Source organism: Lemur catta, chromosome 1 (assembly GCF_020740605.2).
Source record: "Lemur catta isolate mLemCat1 chromosome 1, mLemCat1.pri, whole genome shotgun sequence".
Lineage (NCBI taxonomy): Eukaryota > Metazoa > Chordata > Mammalia > Primates > Lemuridae > Lemur > Lemur catta.
This window is the reverse complement of record NC_059128.1, coordinates 131,562,364-131,580,240: the sequence shown is the minus strand read 5'-3', so window position 1 is coordinate 131,580,240 and position 17,877 is coordinate 131,562,364. Positions and strand designations below refer to the sequence as shown.

The window sequence follows — 17,877 nt, the reverse complement described above, 5'->3', positions numbered from 1 at the left end:
ACTTTGAAAGCATCTAAAGGAAAAAGCACACATGGTATTTCATGTGTATTATTTATATTAAACAATATAAACCAGAACACTTATTCCTAAAAGATAAGAAAGATCTTGTCACAATGCCCAGCACAGAGTACTCAGTCTATAACCATTTGATTCCTTTCTTTTTTCATTCTTGTTTAACTCAACCAAGCAAAACTCTTTTCTCCAAAAGAGATGCAACAGTATTCAAAATGACATTTTTAGGGCCAGGATAATTATCGTAAAACTTTCCACAGAAGTTTTGGGTGTAGGTTTTTGTTTCCAGAACTAGTGGCAGTGTCAAGGAGTGATATGAGGAATTTCAGATCCTCAGTAATTTCTATTAATCCTTACGCCAGAACCCAATCAAAATACATGAATCTCAGAATAAAGGCAGTGCTCTTATTATGCAACTCTAGCTTTGAGACATGTCTCCTTCCAGTCAGACTGAAATACCAAAGTTTGGATATTAAGGGGCTGCCACTATTCAGAATCACTACCTAATGCAGGTGCCATTTGTCTTTCTTTTTACTGGAGGAAGCAAAGTTAAATAGGAAGGATAAACATTGGGGCCTGGCAAGTCACGGTTTGAATACTCACGATGGGACACCTTAGGAAAATACTAAACCTAAATCTGAAATTGTTCTCCTATAAAAAGTGATTGAGATTACCCAGTGAACCTGGAGCCTCAAATCTCACTAGCATGCTAAGGACTAAAAAAGACAGTGTCCTTCAGCACCTGGTAGACCTTAGCCCCAAGCAAGTACCCACCAAATAGTCTCCTGTGTTATCCTTCCTCCTTTTTAATGATTCAAAACTACTGATACTTTATGGTCTCCCTCTGTTAAGGTAAGAAAGAGAAAAATCAGCTGAATAACAAAATCACAGCTCTAATAACAACTGGGATTTTATTTTCAGGAGAGTTAATACATCCCTGAGCAAAGAGATTTTCTATTTTATAAGTGATCAAGAAAACTCAGCACCCCACATGAGAGATCACAGAGTTCTAGGAATTAGTATTCTTCCCTTTCGATTTCCATTGGGTCCTGGTTCTGGGCAGAGAGTAGATGCATCTGTGTCTACTCAACTCTCCTTTCTTTATGCTGCACCCCAGCTAAAGAGGGGCTCAGGGAAGAGTTATGTTGCCTACTTCAAGTTGCCATAACAACAGTGTTGCCAAAATATGAGGCCACTCTGCAGGAGCCAGAATAGCCTCATAGGTATCATACGACTTCTGCTCCTGACACATGGTCTGTCGCCTGTTAAAGCACCTGGCTGGGGCAGCTGGGGGACACCACAGCCACACAGTAGTTAAGGCCACGGAGAGGGGTTTCAGAAATTCCTGCCCTTTTCACATGTACTGATTCCCACAGCCTGTGCTTCAGACCTTCTAAAGATTTCTCTCACTAGGAAGGCACAAAATGATACCTTGATACTATTTACAGGACTATGTAGTAGCTGCTTCAAGAAACTTGAGTTCTTGCCCTAAATAATGAGTATTTCTAGGGCTGTAAAGTAGGAAGTAAAAAAAATGCTGCCTGGTTCTGAAAATTTTTAAGCCTGTCACCTGGGAGAAAGTATTAGTAGGAAGTGAAACTTCAGATAGACAGAGAACATGCAAGCAGACAATGGCCAGATCATACATGACAATGAACTCTGACCCCCACCTCTGCAGCACCCAGTCCAAGAAGCCAAATCATAGCTTTGGCAGCAGTCAGCCCAGAAGGGTCAGGGCTTGATTAATACCTGAGAGATTTCCAATTTTTTTCATCACTGCTTTCAACTCAGGAACAACCACAGAAAACCAAAGATGTTCCTCAAACTAATCACGTAAGAAGCTCTGTTTCTAATTAGCCCACCTCTAACTTCCCATGCCAACAGCCTTCAATCAGAGCATACATGAAGCCTTCCCTTTCTTTCACTAAAAACTTTTTCACTCCCCTATCTGCCTTGGAGTCTCTACCAGCTAAAGGAGATGGTTAGCTTACTCCTTTGCAACAGCAAATGGAATAAATAACCCTTGTTTATTCTCATTTGGGTGGTCTTCGTTTATTTCCACAAGATTTACTTGTTTGCTTTTTTATATCTAGTTCACAAACGAGATCATATTTTATGATTTGCAAGTCTAGGGACCATGGAAACTCAAGAAATCTAACACAACCTCTGAGGCCTCTGAGCAACCCCAAAATCTGCCTAAAACGTGCCCTCTGCAAACTCCCATACTCAACAAACCACTCTCAAACAATCCTCCTCCTTGCACTCCCTGGATCCAAACATGACAAAGGATAACTCACAGTGATAGAGTGACCAACCATCCCAGTTTGTTTAGAACTGTCCCACTTTAGCACTGGAAGTCCTACATCCCAGGAAACCCCTCAACCTTGGGCAAACTGTGATGGTTGTTCACCCTAGGGGACTCTCAACTGCCATGCCATTCCACACCTCAGGCACCGCAGATGCAATTCACTCTGCCAGGAATGCCCTTCCCTCTTGCCATTAACAGGTCATCAGCCAGGTGAACTCCTCTCCATCTGCCAAGCCCCTGCCTAAATGCCCACTCCTAGGCAAAGCCTCTTTGACAACACCCCAACCCCAATCCCAAGCAGATTGATCACACCGTCCTCCAGGCCACACTACAGCCTGTGTTTTTGCACATGTCATATGACACAGGGATGGTCTGCTTGTGGCATTCAGATGCTTACACAACGAATTCCTTGAGAGCAGGTGTTGTATTGTCCCCTCACTGTCATCACCATACCAAGCTCGTGTTTGTTTCATGAGTAAATGAATTAATAAATAATTGAATGGCTTAGCTATTACATTTATTAATAAATTGTTCTTTTAGAAAAGAGTCCAGAAACTCTAGATTGAGATGAAGGGACAGCTTATGTGTACATAGAAGTTGGGCACCTTCCATGAAATACAGTCATTAATCCATTTCAATTACCCAGAATATTTATCTACCTCAATCTGGGTGGTGTTGTCCTGCCCGTCGTCCAGTAGCAGGTCCGTGAAGCCTCTTGGCTCTGGAGAGTCTTGGCCCATGCTTGCTCGGTTCGTGTCTACCGCCTTGAGAGGGTCCGAGTTCCTTTTCCACCTGTGGCTGTGCGAGTGCAAATCCACCGTCACCTCTTCTTCTGTTTGAGGGAAGGCCTGAGCCACGTCATACTGCCAGTCTGAAAAAGAAAGAAAATGTGTTACCACCCATTATAAATCATACACACATGTAGCATCTAATAGAAAAGAAAAATAACAATTCTGCTAGTCACGAGAATAGGAAACTAACTTATAACAGTGAAATCTGTTTACTGGTAATATTTGGAGTTGGTATGAACAACTCCAAGTAGAATGCAATTGTGGGATACACCAGGAGTCCTGACGTGGTTAACGTGCGGATCTCGCAGAGTTCCTAAAACAGATGTGCAGCCCTGAAGCAATGCATTTTTATTCCCTTCCCTCACCCCCTCTGCACACACACACTTCATAAACATTCTCTGGCTGCTCTGAGAAAGCCAGCAAGAATCCAAACAAAGGAATGAAACCAAGTGATTTTCAGTTTATTTGAAAATAAAAGTCAGACATTATTAACTTGTAAGCTTATACTTATTTTTCATGCATTATGCTGGACAGCAAAGAGACAAAAGCGTATTGGAACGGGTTAAATAATACACGAAATTATCTTCATGTAAATGGGCGAGCCTACCTTGTAGTTTACAAGCCAGACCTGGTTCATTGCCTAACTCATTTAATAAGAGACACCCTCAGGAGTCATCACAAATGCTCTTGTTCATTTGTGCTGTTCTCACCTTGAAATCTTGTCAGGGTCTAAAGGATGACAGTGATAGGCACTTATAGAAATGGATGGCAAGGCAAGGAGATCAAATCACAAAGGCATTTTAAAGCCATCTGCAGAGACTGGCCTCACTGACCCAGCTCATCCTGCTACCACGGGAGGAAAAATGAGATTTAATCATTACTTCTAGTCTTTCATTTCGATAGGTCAGCCAGGGAAGGTGTATCACAAGTATTGGAAATTCAGTTTCTGAACAAGAACAGCCTTCTTCTACACAACCATTACCAAAAGATATGAATTGACAGCCTTTATAAATGGCAGAATATAGGCTGAAAAAGGGCTAAGAGAGCAGTGATTTAATTATAGCTGTAATGTTCTCCTCAGTGCCAGAACATTCCAAGAAACCAAACTGTATTTAATGCAGTTTATAATACCACTGAATCAGCTAATTAGAACTCTAATAACTAACTTAAGGCTACCTCTACTAATCACAAGCATAATGGTCTAAAATATCTCCTTTTCAACTCAGAAAAGTGTTCTTCTACACATAGAGGCTATTTGTTGGTTTCACAAGGGAACTTAAAAGATCTTCTATGGCCTGGTGCCTTAGCGGATAGAGCCCAGAAAGAAACACTACCATAGCCTCTGCCATCTAGATCTTTTCTTGGGTTCGTAGAGTGTTAGAGCTTAAAAGGACCACAGAGACCAAAACAGCAAAGCTCCACAGGGAGAAACCCAAAGCCAGAAAAATGTAGCATTGTGTGTAATTCATTGAATTGCTATAGACTAAAAAGAATTCATGTACATACAGCATTGAGTGTAGTCCCCCTTCCCACCTTCTACATAGTAAGTGTTCAGTACGCACACTTAATCAATACTATCATCATCACTGTAGAACATGTTTCTTTTTAACACTGTTGTCCCTAGTGGCCATTGAACAGTACTCAATAAATGTTTATTGACTTTCTGAATGAGTAGATGAATGCATTGTTGACAGTTTCTTTGGACCAAGCATCATAGGACCAGGCAGAAGTAAGTAATTAGAAAAACTACTGTGCAAGGATTCAGGAGACCTGGACTGAAATTCTTCCTGTTAGGTTTGCTGGTTGTGAGATCAGGCATAGTCTTTAAAAAGCATCTGTGCTTTTGTTACCCCATATTTTAAAAGCAGACAGCTTTTCCTGAAGAAGTGTCAGGCTCTATCTGCAAAGCAGACAGCTTTTCTTGAAGAAGTGTCAGGATCTAATACCTATGATTCTAGGCAAAGCTACGTAAAGCAATTTTATTTGCTTTATTTATATATACTGCTTCATTACCAAAAACATATGAGGCAGCTTACAACAAAGGTAAGCAATAAAATTTTATATCAGAGAAGACCCGCTAGCACAACACTTAGGTCAACATCAGACACATGCATTTGCCTTGCACTTGGGGTGGTAGCAAGTTGTATCACTGACACAGCTATGTGAATACAGTCATGTAGGAACAAATGAAAATCTATACAGGATCCTTGTTAGGATGTCAATATAGATAAGAAATGGTAACAAACATAATGCAGGAAATGGATTAAATGGTCCCAGGCAGAGAAATAATATTGAAAAAGAAAAAACATACACACCAAGGAAACAGCTTCAATCCAAGGCATATTAGTCCCCTAAAATGTAAATCAGGAAAAAACCTAAAACTTCAAAGAATTAGTCTTCATTAAAATCTTCAAAACAGAATTTCAAAGCAACACTTGGTTTCTTTTAAATAGGTGTTATTTTCTCTTCCGTGGTATTAATTTTTATCGTTTTCTTTTTAGATATTTATAACATAGGACAGAACAGTACTTTCCAGAATGCTCATTAGAACCCCTAACCTCACACTAGCCCCTGGGGTCCTGCACAGCGCAGGGAGTAGATGGAATGTCTGACATTGCAGGGGCTTCTGCGTAGGATTCTATTCTCAACTTCCTCAAATGCCCTTTCTCATTTTTCTTCCTGCCTTCTTACTCTAGAGAACAAATGAAAAGAAACTTCAGGAGGAGCAATAAAGTCTGTATTTCCCACTTAAGTTGAAATTTGAGAGGTCTGATTAATGTGTCAAACTCTTGTTTTTGTAGTTAACATTCAAAGTCATCCTTTAGCAGGATTATTGGGGGACGGTAAATTTAGCAGACAGGTAGGCCTCTGCATGAAACAAGCATGTATGCTGCTTCTAGCACTTAAGAGGGCAAGTCTCCAGACAGCTGTGGGTTCGAATCTTTTCCCCATTGTTCACAGTGTTTTATGATTTGTTATCTCTCATTTTGCTGTCACCATCCACAGCTATGGCAGCCACATGTTGACTTGCTTCCATCCTTGTTCCTCCTAGAATTTGCTGCCTCAAACTTTGAAAACCAATCACTTGCTTGCTCTAATTGTATTTACAAAGAGTAAACAGGATCTCAGGAAGAACTTGAGGGGTTTTCTAATGAGAAAATCTGTGAGTTTTAGTACCTGGCCTTTCTGAGTATCTTTGGTTGTTCCTTTTGGTTGGCATTTTAAGTCTAATTCTTTTTCTCCCATTAAGTTATGAATAAGCAAGTCTACCCGATCATGCATAGAGGAAACGTTATTATATGTTCATAATTCAGTAGTACATGGTTCATCAAGACTGAAGTATGAAATTGGCTTAGATTTTCACCTCATTTCTGAATGATTTTTAGAGAAGATAAAACAAGTCAAAATTGATGTTTCACAGAAATAAAGACTGAGGATAATCAGAAAAACCACAGCTTGGCTGTCTATCTATATTGTAAATTATTCCTATGCATTTCACAGGTTTTCAGACTCATAAAAATATTTTAAGTTATTCTTTAGATCAGCACCAAAACTAATCATTCAGAAGCAAGCCAAAGGGATATACGTAATATAATTTTTCTCTTCCCAGCTGTAGTAAAAACAAAAACAACAGGAGAGATCTTTGAATAGTCTGGTTGAGCAGACTGTTTGCTTTCTGTCTACTGTATGTTAATTCAACCACAGATGGAAAACTTTCAAAGATAATTTTTTCCAACCTATTTGCCTATAGTTGTTAATCAGATAGCTCATGGAAACGATAAATACATCTTGTGACTCCCATTTGGATAAAATAGAGAAAGCTTTAAAGACACATATTTTTCTATTTACAATACATACATTGATCTTAACCCATTCTTGAAATATTTTATTTGACTACAATAGCAGAAAACCTGTTACTGAAGAAGGTATTTCATTGTTTTTTTCCAATTGAACATTATTATGAAACACCATAATGTCCAGTCAATGTCTGAGAGTAGAGTAAGAAATTCATGTGTATCCTTATTCTTTACAAATCTCGCAAGTCTCTGTTGTGTCATCATATATTATAAAATAACATAAAGTAGAAGCAAAAGGGAAGAAAGCTCTGCTGAGAAGGATATGTTTATATTTATGTCTTATTCTAGTGATTTTATTTCAATCTCTTGCATTTAACCAATAATTATGTGCTGAAAACATTTTAACCTCATTTCTTGAGTCCTGCATACACTTAACCTCTCTGAACCAACAAGAATTAACTGCGTAAATTGACATGCATCTTACGTAATTAGGATCCATCACTACTGTGCCTTTTGACAAACACTTTGGCCTGCACTTTACAAGTGAACCAAATCATCACTGTGAATCCTCTGCAGAAACATGCAGATTATTCACTGCAAGCAGATTTGCTGGCTAGATGCATCTCAGAATAGATGAAAATATTTGGCTAAGGTAGACAGCCATATGGCTTTGCATCTCAATTTATTACAGAACTGAAGAGGAAATTCTATAAAAATAGTTAAGCCCTTGGGTACCTCCATTAATGAACTGACTACCCCAGCTTTGAGGTTTTGCCTGGTAGGATTACAGTTTAAGACAGCTATAGAAGACAAAGCTTACAGAACTTTTTGTCTAGAGATATTAAGGGGTTTGAGTGGGACCTAGACATCCTACTTCACTGAAGTTCCTCAGGAGATTCTTTGTGTCTTCTGGGTTGAGGATTGCTACATGCTCTATCCCCACCATAGGTGCCTTAGCTCACATCTCCATCATCTCCTGCCTCCTAACTGGTCTTATCAAATTCTTCCTTCTCCAATCTTTTCTCCACTAGTTACCAGAGATACCTGTCAAATTGTTCACTTCTCCTTACTATCCACCCAACTATAACATACTTCATCCTTTCGTCCCAACTACTCCCCTAATTCTTGCTTCCTCCACCATGCCCTATGCTCTCATCATGCAGAATTTCTCAATAATCTCTTTACCTATAATGAATATAGTTACCTTTGCATGAAGGCCCTCTCCCTACTCCCAAGAGTTGGAAATCTTACAACGCCTTCAAGATCCAGCTCCAATATTGTCTTTTCAAGTTTGAACCTTTCTTTGACACTCCCAAGCAGAGCTAATTGAGTTTTTCCTCTATAATCCAATAAGTCCTTTTGCCTGACTCCTTAAACACTCTGTGCCTACTTTCACTTGAATGTGAGATTGTGCAGAAAACAGTTAATGTAGCACGCCTGAGACTGCTATCCTCAGAAAGTCCTGTTTGCAAGGTTGCCCTTGGTTGGCATCTGGGAACTTAGATTTGGGGAGGGTTCCCACCATTCCCCAACTGATAAAAGTGGCTCACTGTACCTAAACTGGGTGAACAATATAGTTTATGGTGAACAGCTGTCTTCCTTCTGGGAGTCTGGAATTTTGGTACATGCCAGACAAAAGGTAGCTATGTGACCAGCCCTCAATAAGAACTTGGGAACTGAGTTTCTAATGAACTTCCAGTTTAGACAATATTTCACATGCATTGTCACAACTCATTGCTAGAAAAATGAAATGTGTCCTGTGTGTCTAGAAAGGACTCTTGGAAATTTTACCCTGGTTTGCCAGACATTGTGCCATATGCCTTTTCCCTGCGATGATTTTGCTTTGTCTCCCTTTCTCATAATAAATCATAACTATGAGTATGGCTATATGATGAGTCTTGTAACTCCACCTAGCAAATCACCAAAGCTGGAGGGAGTCTTGGGGGCACAGAGATATTTCAGGATAGGGACTCTATCTTACTTACATATTTTTCCCATCAGTACAAACATAGGCACTGGTATATAATAAGTATCCAAAGTTTTTGAATAACAAATGAATGAATGAATGATGAGGTTACTGCTCATCTAAGACAGTGTCTTAAAAGTTTATGTATACAATTTCCTGTCCAAATTATTAAGATTTTAATCACGTTTCTGAGTAGTCAGAGAAAGTGGTAGGAAAAGGAGAAATCAATGTGAAAACAAATATATAAAAGCTTCTATTTATTTGAGAAGAGCTTAACTCAAAAATAGCTCACTGGCCAGTTGGGCAATGTTCAGTAACACTTATGGTTACAGTTCATCATTTCTGTTCTCTTTGGTTAATGAAATCAGTAAGAAATATAACACATGTCTTTGAAGAATGTGGACCTGGTCCAGTGAGATGGAACAGCTATAAAGTAGATGAAAAGAGAACAATTTTAAGTTAAAAATGGAAAATAAGCAGAGAATTACTCTACACGTTTGATGCATGAGAGTTCAATCTCCGAGGTGGCAGAGAATTGGAACCATAAAAGCCTACAGTCTAAATGCAAGTGCCTCAAACACTCCTATTCTCTGTCCTTACCCTTCTCTGACTTCAGTCATTGCAGGGTTCTGGATCACTGTAGGGTATTTTTTTGGTGTAGAACATTTGGCAGTTTAAGAAAAATACATTTAAATAAATAAAATGAACCAAAATGGGAAAATCGGAGTAAGCAAGCACTTGCAAGCACTCAATCCAAAATATACGCTTAACCAATTTATACTTTTAAGATGTAATGTCTTATAATTTTACTATTAAATAAAATAATGAACATTTTAATTATATATGTAAAAATGGTAAATGTTCTTATGGAAAATATAAAGCATGCTCAGCATTATGAGCCATCATTAGGAAAATTTAAGACCACTTTAAGGTACTACTACATCTTTATTATATTACCTTTAATACAATAATAATATATAACAATATATTATTATTGTATTAAAATGAATAAAACTGTGTTAATGGTTATAAAACAAAGGTGTTTCATACATTGTTTCTAATGATAGGTTAATAATAACAATGACTAAGCCTCCTTTAGGGTTAGTAATGTATTTGGCATGTACTATGATCCCACTTTACATATGAGGAAATTGCTGTATGCATGTGAGAAGTGGTGAATAGAGAAAGCAAGCAGATGTACCTTGTGGAGCTGGGTCTTAACTACTACCTAAGCTGCCTCTGACTAATCTTTCAGGGATCAATTTAGCAACCTGCCACAAAGCCTAGTGATATAAGAAAACAGTCCCCCCCCAAACTAGCAATAATCTAAGCAAAATGTGCAATCTAAAACAGCAAAAATATATAAACAATCCAGCATGTGAAAGCAAATAAGGAATATAATATTCCATCATGTGACTCTATTAATATGAGGAAATAAAACACTGCTCCTATAAAAACAGAGCAGAAAGTAACAGCACATTAATAGTGATTTTATCTTTTGTTAATCTTGAAAGGTTTGGGAAGTACTTTAAAATAAATAATTAATCTTCTCATGAATTGAGGATTTTCTATTAACTGCCTAGTACACATTTAAAAGAAAAATGAAACCCAAGTAGATTTCAGCACTTGTTTTACTGTGATAATGATAACCTTTCATCTTATAATTCAAGGACAATTGTCAAAGAATTCAGAGCATTCACTGATTTTTTTAGGTACAAATCTGTCAGATTTATGGAACAGGCTTATTTCTACATGAGCCATAATCTACAAATAATCTATAAATAAGAAAAAGGGCATTTGATTAAATCTGAGAATCTATCTTCAATAAGGTCCTTGTGATTTTTCATAACGAATATGGCATCATGAACTCAGAAAGCACAGAATCCCTAGGTATGCAACCTCACACTGTCTGTACAATGAGGGGGTTCAGCCTTATTGCCTTTATGGCCTCTCCCAGCTAAAAACATCCATTATTCTACTGTTTAGCTAAATATCTTGTTGATGTATTTTAGGCTATTGGAGTCATTTGTTAAATATTCTACATTTGTTTCGGTTTATTATTTTATTTGTGAAAATTCATCAATTATAATAATTCAGAGGATCCATAGCACAACAAATAACTAAAATTACTTGGCAAAATACTCTAACACTCCTATTTATCATTAGCCATCCTAAACTGCTCTTGTTTCCTGTACTGGTAATGGCTAATTTTAAAACAAGGGCTTGGGACTAGAAGCTAAGTCCCAGTCCATGAAAAGTTTGACTCTGCCAATCAGGGGAGATGGAAACTTCTGTAAACAAGGACCAGTCATGGCCAATAGCCTTGCTAAGAAACATGTGAAAATTCTGAGCCATAACAGGCCAGATGGAGTCAATTGTTATAATGGTGCCCAGTGTCAGAAATGATCTCCAAATGCCTGGTGCCCAAATTACTGAGGGAGTTTTACCAAATCAAGGCTGCCAGATGTCTGATAGACTCAATCACATCCCACAGTGTCATCACACCATATCCAGTTTGTGGGGTCAGAAACATAACGGCCCAATGTTGAGCCCAGGCTGACTGACTCAATGACCAGAGATGACAGCCAACACATGTACTTGTATGAGATTATATTTTGTAAATTACATCTATTTTAAATCAGATAAATTATGCCATTATCAACTTACCAGTTCCCTTTATTATTAATTCATGCTAGTATTAGGAGTGAAATATCTTGATATGGAAAAAAATGTTTCTATATGTAAACTTATGGTTTTGAGTTAAAAAACAAATCATCTTATAATTTTCCCATTCCCAAGAATGGGAAAACTTTAAGCCAAAAACTGAGAAAATGATGAGAAATAGATACTAGAAAATCAGTATAAATTTAGTTAACAATTTTTGATTATTCACAAACTGTATCATACTTTTAATACTTTATTTCACACCACTGAATTTAATAAGATTTTTTTCACTTTTTTTGGAAATGAGGAATATTTAAATTTGAATATCAACCACCATTCATCAAAGTAGGAGTTTTAAAATAAAGTTCCCAAGAATTTCTAAAATGCCATGAATGTCTGAATTCTGTCATTACTTTCCTAAACAACATTCCCTAATTAAATTGCATGATTGCATATATTTATGCTGATTACACAATTTAACTAACATTGTAAATAATCCACAATCAACAAAATTACATTATAAAAAGAAATCAGGAGAGTAAAAACTGTACTAAAATTAGATTTCAACTTTTGTGATATATTCCTAAAATATACAAACAACCAGTTAAGGATTAAGCCATGAAAATGAGATGGAAATGCATATTTCAAAAGTAATCTATCAACACTTATAGATTAATAGAGCTCTGACACTTTTAGAACCCAATTGCTTCTCTCTTCCTTTATTTTTGAAATTTTTTTTTTTGTAAAAAGTCTTTTACCACAAAAGTGAATTCCAGATAAACTAGAAGAGCCTTTGCTTTAAGTACTTATTACAATACAAATTTAGGATAAACTCCGAGTGTGGCTGTGTCTTACTTTAGTACAGGGTTAAGAAAATCGCCTGAATTTCATGAAATAATTAACCAATGTCTTTCATTATTGGAGAAGAACTACTTGCCAGGATATTATCAATAATTATTTTTTATATAGTCACTAACGCTCAGGACAACACTAAGACAGGAATTCTTTATTTTTTAAATAAGCAATATCTGGGCAACATGGATAAAGAAAATGTGGTGTATATATACCATGTAGTACTCAGCCATAAAAAGGAATGAAATAATGTCTTTTGCAGCAACTTGGATGGGACTGGAGAACATTATCCTAAGTGAAGTGTCTCAGGAATGGAAAAACAAATACCACGTGTCCTTACTAATAAGTGGGAACTAAATAATGGGTACAAATGGTCATAAAGTGGTGGAAAGGACATTGGAAACTAAGAAGGAAGACAGGAGGAAGGGGAGAAAGAAATAAAAACATACCTATCGGGTACAATGCACACTATTCAGGTGATGGGCACACTAAAAGCCCTGACTTCACATTATACAACTTATCCATGTAACAAAAAAAAAAAGTGTACCCCTTAATATTTTGAAATTTAAAAAAAAATTGCCAAATGATGGAAGTTATACAATTTCCTTACAGTAAGCATCACCCCATTTTATCTTAAGAAAAAAAAAACTATTCGTATAGAAGAGTGAATAATGAAGGGCTTTAAAATATTATTAAATTAAAATATTTTTTAAAAATATAAAAATTAAATCATTAAAAAATAGAAAAAAATTTTAAATACTCATTATTCTGTTATTCTGTTCCAGTTGCAGGAGGCAGAGTTATCATCTTAGTGAATATCCATCCTGGATATTTCTCTATGTGTCTACATATGTCTACATACATACACATATGTGTGTGTGCATATGCATGTATAACTTGATTTCAGCACTACACAATATATATCTTTTTGTATTATTGACTTAAATACTATATTTAATGAACAATTAGAGCCTACCATAAACTAATCCTCAATTGTTGAAGTTTCAATCTGATACTAGAGGCTAAACTTTTGCAAACAAATTCAATTCTTTTTTCAGGAAAAATTGCTGGGTAGAATCTGTGTGCTATTGTGCTCAGACTACATCAGCATACACATGCAGCCACAGGATATGAGGATGAGTATATTGTATTGTCATCATTCACCTAATGGTGTCCTTCAAAGAAAGTTTATTTGTTAGCTGAACAATGGAATCTCCCTGTTTTAATTTACATTTTTTATTGGTAATGAGTGAACATGTTTTATGCTATTCCCATTTCATGTTGCTCTCTCTTTTTTTTTAATTTCAGCATATTATGAAGGTACAAATGTTTAGGTTACCTATATTATCTTTACGCTGCCATGTTTCTTTCTTTTTATTTTTCTTTTTGGATTATCCTATTCAAAACCTTCCTATGGGATAGAAAACTCCTTTAAAATTTACTAATTGTTTTAGTAAAAACTCAATTTGTAAACAATTTGCAGAAGATCACATGATATACATCTGTCAGAAACAACTCTATTGAAGTTGACACACTTTCCCCAAACATAGGGGAATATTACATTGTTCAGTTACTTTGCAATAGTTCTGATTCAAGGAAAGGTGGAAGGATTGTGTTTGTAGATAGGACTCAACATGCATGGTTTTCTACATCTTTATTTTCAGCATATACCATTGGGAAAACATTCCATAGAAGTGGGGGAAATGCTCCTGCCCTCCAGAAGATCTCAGCTAAAACGTTTTATCGACAGTCTCTCCTGCTATTGTGAAGAAACCACCACCCCTGTCTGACTGTGCAACTTATATCATAATAGTCTATTGACTCTTCTGGAAAAATTGTCTTACCTACAGAAAGAAGTATACCCACTTATTTGTCCCTAGCCCAAGAATGTTTTTTTAACAGGCAAAGTCCTTATTAACATATAAATCAGATATTTCCTTTGATCTGTATTTTCATTTATATTGGCCTATGGGATTAAATAACAGCATGCCACCTTTTATGTGGTAGGTTTCAGAATATACTTTACAAACATTGGTTTTGTTTTTTAAATTCCATATTCTGTTAAGCATCTCCCAGGTGTTTTCTTGTTTAGTTATTCTTCCTCAGACTGAACCAGAGCAAACTGGTTTTATAGTACCAGACATCTAAATATGGTATTAATAACTTAACTCTAATTTGAAAAGTTGCTAATATAAACATTGTAGGCCTTATCAAATGGTCTAAAGATATTGGCCACAAAATAACAATACTGAAAGCAATACAGCATTTGACTTTATCACTAAACAGTGAGAATATTAACATATTTTATCCTTGCCAAATAATACAATTTTAGAAATGATGTCATACACTAAATAATTCCTAATATCTCTATGGTGTGGGTGTGCTAGTCTTAAAATCCACTATGAAGTAAAGGTTCATTTTTGGTACTTCAGATACAATCCTTTAGTCAATTCTCACAAATTGTAGACAGTGGTATAAAGAGAATTATTTGATTTTGAAAAGAGGGTTAGATATAATTTCTTCAACTTATACATAGTTAAGGGGGAAAAAGTGTGGATGATAGCACAAAAAGAAAAAGTAGGAAATTGTTAGTCAACTCAAAAGAGGCTTTAAATTCCTATAAATCATTAGAATGTCCTCATCTTTCCTGGAAGCTATGTGTATCAGGCATTTTCCAATTCTGTATTTCCTTAGTTATCAGTTAGGCTTGCAAAGGCTTTCAAAAACATTGAGCCTCTAAAATTCTAACAAAAGAATAGTAGGTTCATATGACAGATTACCCCAAAAATGGCAGTTACGTAAATAACGAATCTGGTGCCAAACCAAGGACAAAACCACTGAATTCATTCATCACTAATAAAGTCTTCAAGAAGAGAAAGTGTAATTATTTGGTACTAGAAGTCTAAATTTTAAACAAGGTAAAATAGGGGGAAAGGAATAACATATAAATCATGCAGGTTATGATTCTAAACTTTTCCTCCTATTTTCTGTTGACAAAAAATAAAATTAAAAAACACAACCACATCAAAACTCAGAATATCAACCTAGATTAAAGAAGGATGGAAAGTGTACCTTAATATTTAAATTTCAATCAATTTAATTCTAAACATGTATACAGGACACTCTGGACTAAAGGCAGGGTATTAAGCCAGTGTAGAAATACATTATGGGAGGTGAGCTACACATTACAATGAAAAGCCAGATACGCCTTTGACACACTAGGAAAAGGAAAGAGGAAAGCAAAGGTTTTGATTGTAGGTGTTTAGAATGGTGGCAAAGTTGCATAAAAATAATTTGGGGAGTCAGTTAAAGTAAAGAGAACCCCTTTGGAAATAAGCAACTGATGTGACCTGGTTATTCTATGGAGGTATCAACTACTTTGGTTCGCTCCATGCCCGGGTTGGAGACCATCTTTTCAGGCTCTTCAGCAAAATGATATTAATCTCACTTGTCTTCTACTCAATGTTAAAACCTGGGTAATGGCTTTACTCCATTTATACTTCAATTAATAGAAACTTAAGAATGGCAGTACTTGAAAAAAGAAAATTGAGAAAGGGAGATAGTGAAATACTTATATGTATTTCATTGATATCTCCTTTTCTCAATTAAATATATATATCCCCCAACCATTTCCCACTTCAAAAATCGGTGATAACTAGCCTTGAGCACTTCCAATGTTCATGCACCCGAAACACTATTTGCCTCGAACTCCACCAGTCTCACTCAAAAGTAATACACCTGCATCTCTTCTAGAATAAATTAACACACATTAACATGTTTCTATTCTACACAGATAATTTTCTTTCACATTTCCCCAGAGGAAAACCAAAATGCTCTGAGACAAACTTTCAAGTATACTGCTTATAAAGAATGGCGTGTAAATAAAAGAAGAAAATACATCACCATGTTCTCACTTTAACTTTACATAATGTCTCACACATCTCCCAACACACTGTTCTGGAGCGAAGTGTTTTAACCTGCCATTTGTTATGAATTACTTGGCTGGGTAACAGACAGGCAGCCTGGGATCCCTTTTTTTTTTTCTTTAAGCCATCAACATCTTACAATGCTGTTTGGAATGCTGAGAGAATGCTTTGTTCCTTTCTCATTTATCAATCAAATACTTCATGAAGTTTAATTAAAATTAAGTCAAAAATATTCTCAGTGTTTGTATAAACCTTAGGTTTATTAACCTGTTATTGGATTTTCAAAAATACCTGTTTAGAAAACTGATTTAATTTTCTATTTATATGTAAATTTCAGTTTCTAAGCTTAGATTCAGGTCTGTTCTAGGAATGCTAATCCTAACTCTACCATATTTATTAAACTCTTTATGAGTACACTTAGAAAGACCTCTCACCAATATCAGAAACATTTCAAAGTACTCTGCAAAATGCCTAACTAAGATCGTATTCATGACAAAACAAATCCTTTCTCCCAACTAAATGTACATTCATTCATTCATTCATCCATCCATAAATCCAATCACGCTATTAAATACCTTCAAACTTTTCGAAGGCCCAGTGGCATGAAGAAGCAGCAGCCAGAACATAGTACAGGCAGGAATGCGAGTTCTACTGGAGGAGCAGAAGGAGGGCTAGTGTGTTTGGAGTGGAATGAGCAAGAGCAGAGTGGTCTGAGACAAGGAGAGGAAGTGAGCAGGAACCATATCGCCCAGGACCTTGCAGAGGCAAGAAAGTTGGATTCTGCTCTGAGGAATTGGAAAGCCATTGGAAGGGCTTTAGGAGTAAGGGGGATGATCTAACATGATTTTAAAAGATCACCTCCACTACTCACTTCAGAATAGACTGCTTGAGTATAAATTGTGTTTTCATCACCTTAGGTTTAACTGATAAAAGCAAACAATGCTTTTATTCTGAAGATGTTCGGCAATCATACATAAAGACTAACAGGTTCACTCAATAAGGGATTGACTAAGTCCATGAATTAACTGTTAGCATAAAGAGCAGACTGTGAGAAGAAAAATAAGTACTTAATTAGGCTAACGGGTAACTAACAATTGAAATGTCTAGGATTGTTAATTCTCCATCTCATGTGTTTGAGAAGACATACAAAACACTTGACTGAGAATTTTCCTCATCATCAGCAATTTCTCTAAGTGAAAATATGAAAACAACTGATCTCCACTGTAATGCACTGTAATAATCCGCACTACAGCAGAATCTGCATTTGAACTTCACGCATCAAAGTGTGACATGAAAGAGCAAAATAACCTGATTTATTCTATTTCCATTTTTCTTTGCTTAATATTCCAAAAGGTAGAGAGAAAATCAAATTAATTTTAACAAATAAAATCAAAGAGAAGGGGAGGAAACACCCCCAAATTTGTGATGGTTTATTGTCTACAGAGATTGTGGCTGAGGTCCACATCTCTACCAAAGATCTGACCAAAGAATCTCAATTTTCAATGTATTTATATTTCAATGCATTAAATTTCAATTTATTGCCTGAATAACTCAGGAATGT

General features: G+C 36.3%; 1 protein-coding gene across 4 annotated transcripts in view; it reads right to left on the bottom strand.

Annotated features, from left to right (window-relative positions):
- Positions 1-17,877, bottom strand: part of PLXDC2 (plexin domain containing 2) — a 374,582-nt gene that overhangs the window by 219,082 nt on the left and 137,623 nt on the right. For all 4 annotated transcript variants that reach the window (XM_045534450.1, XM_045534460.1, XM_045534432.1 and 1 more), the window contains one exon: positions 2,980-3,191. In XM_045534450.1, the coding sequence (XP_045390406.1) occupies positions 2,980-3,191 (212 nt within the window). The remainder of the gene's footprint in view (positions 1-2,979; positions 3,192-17,877) is intronic.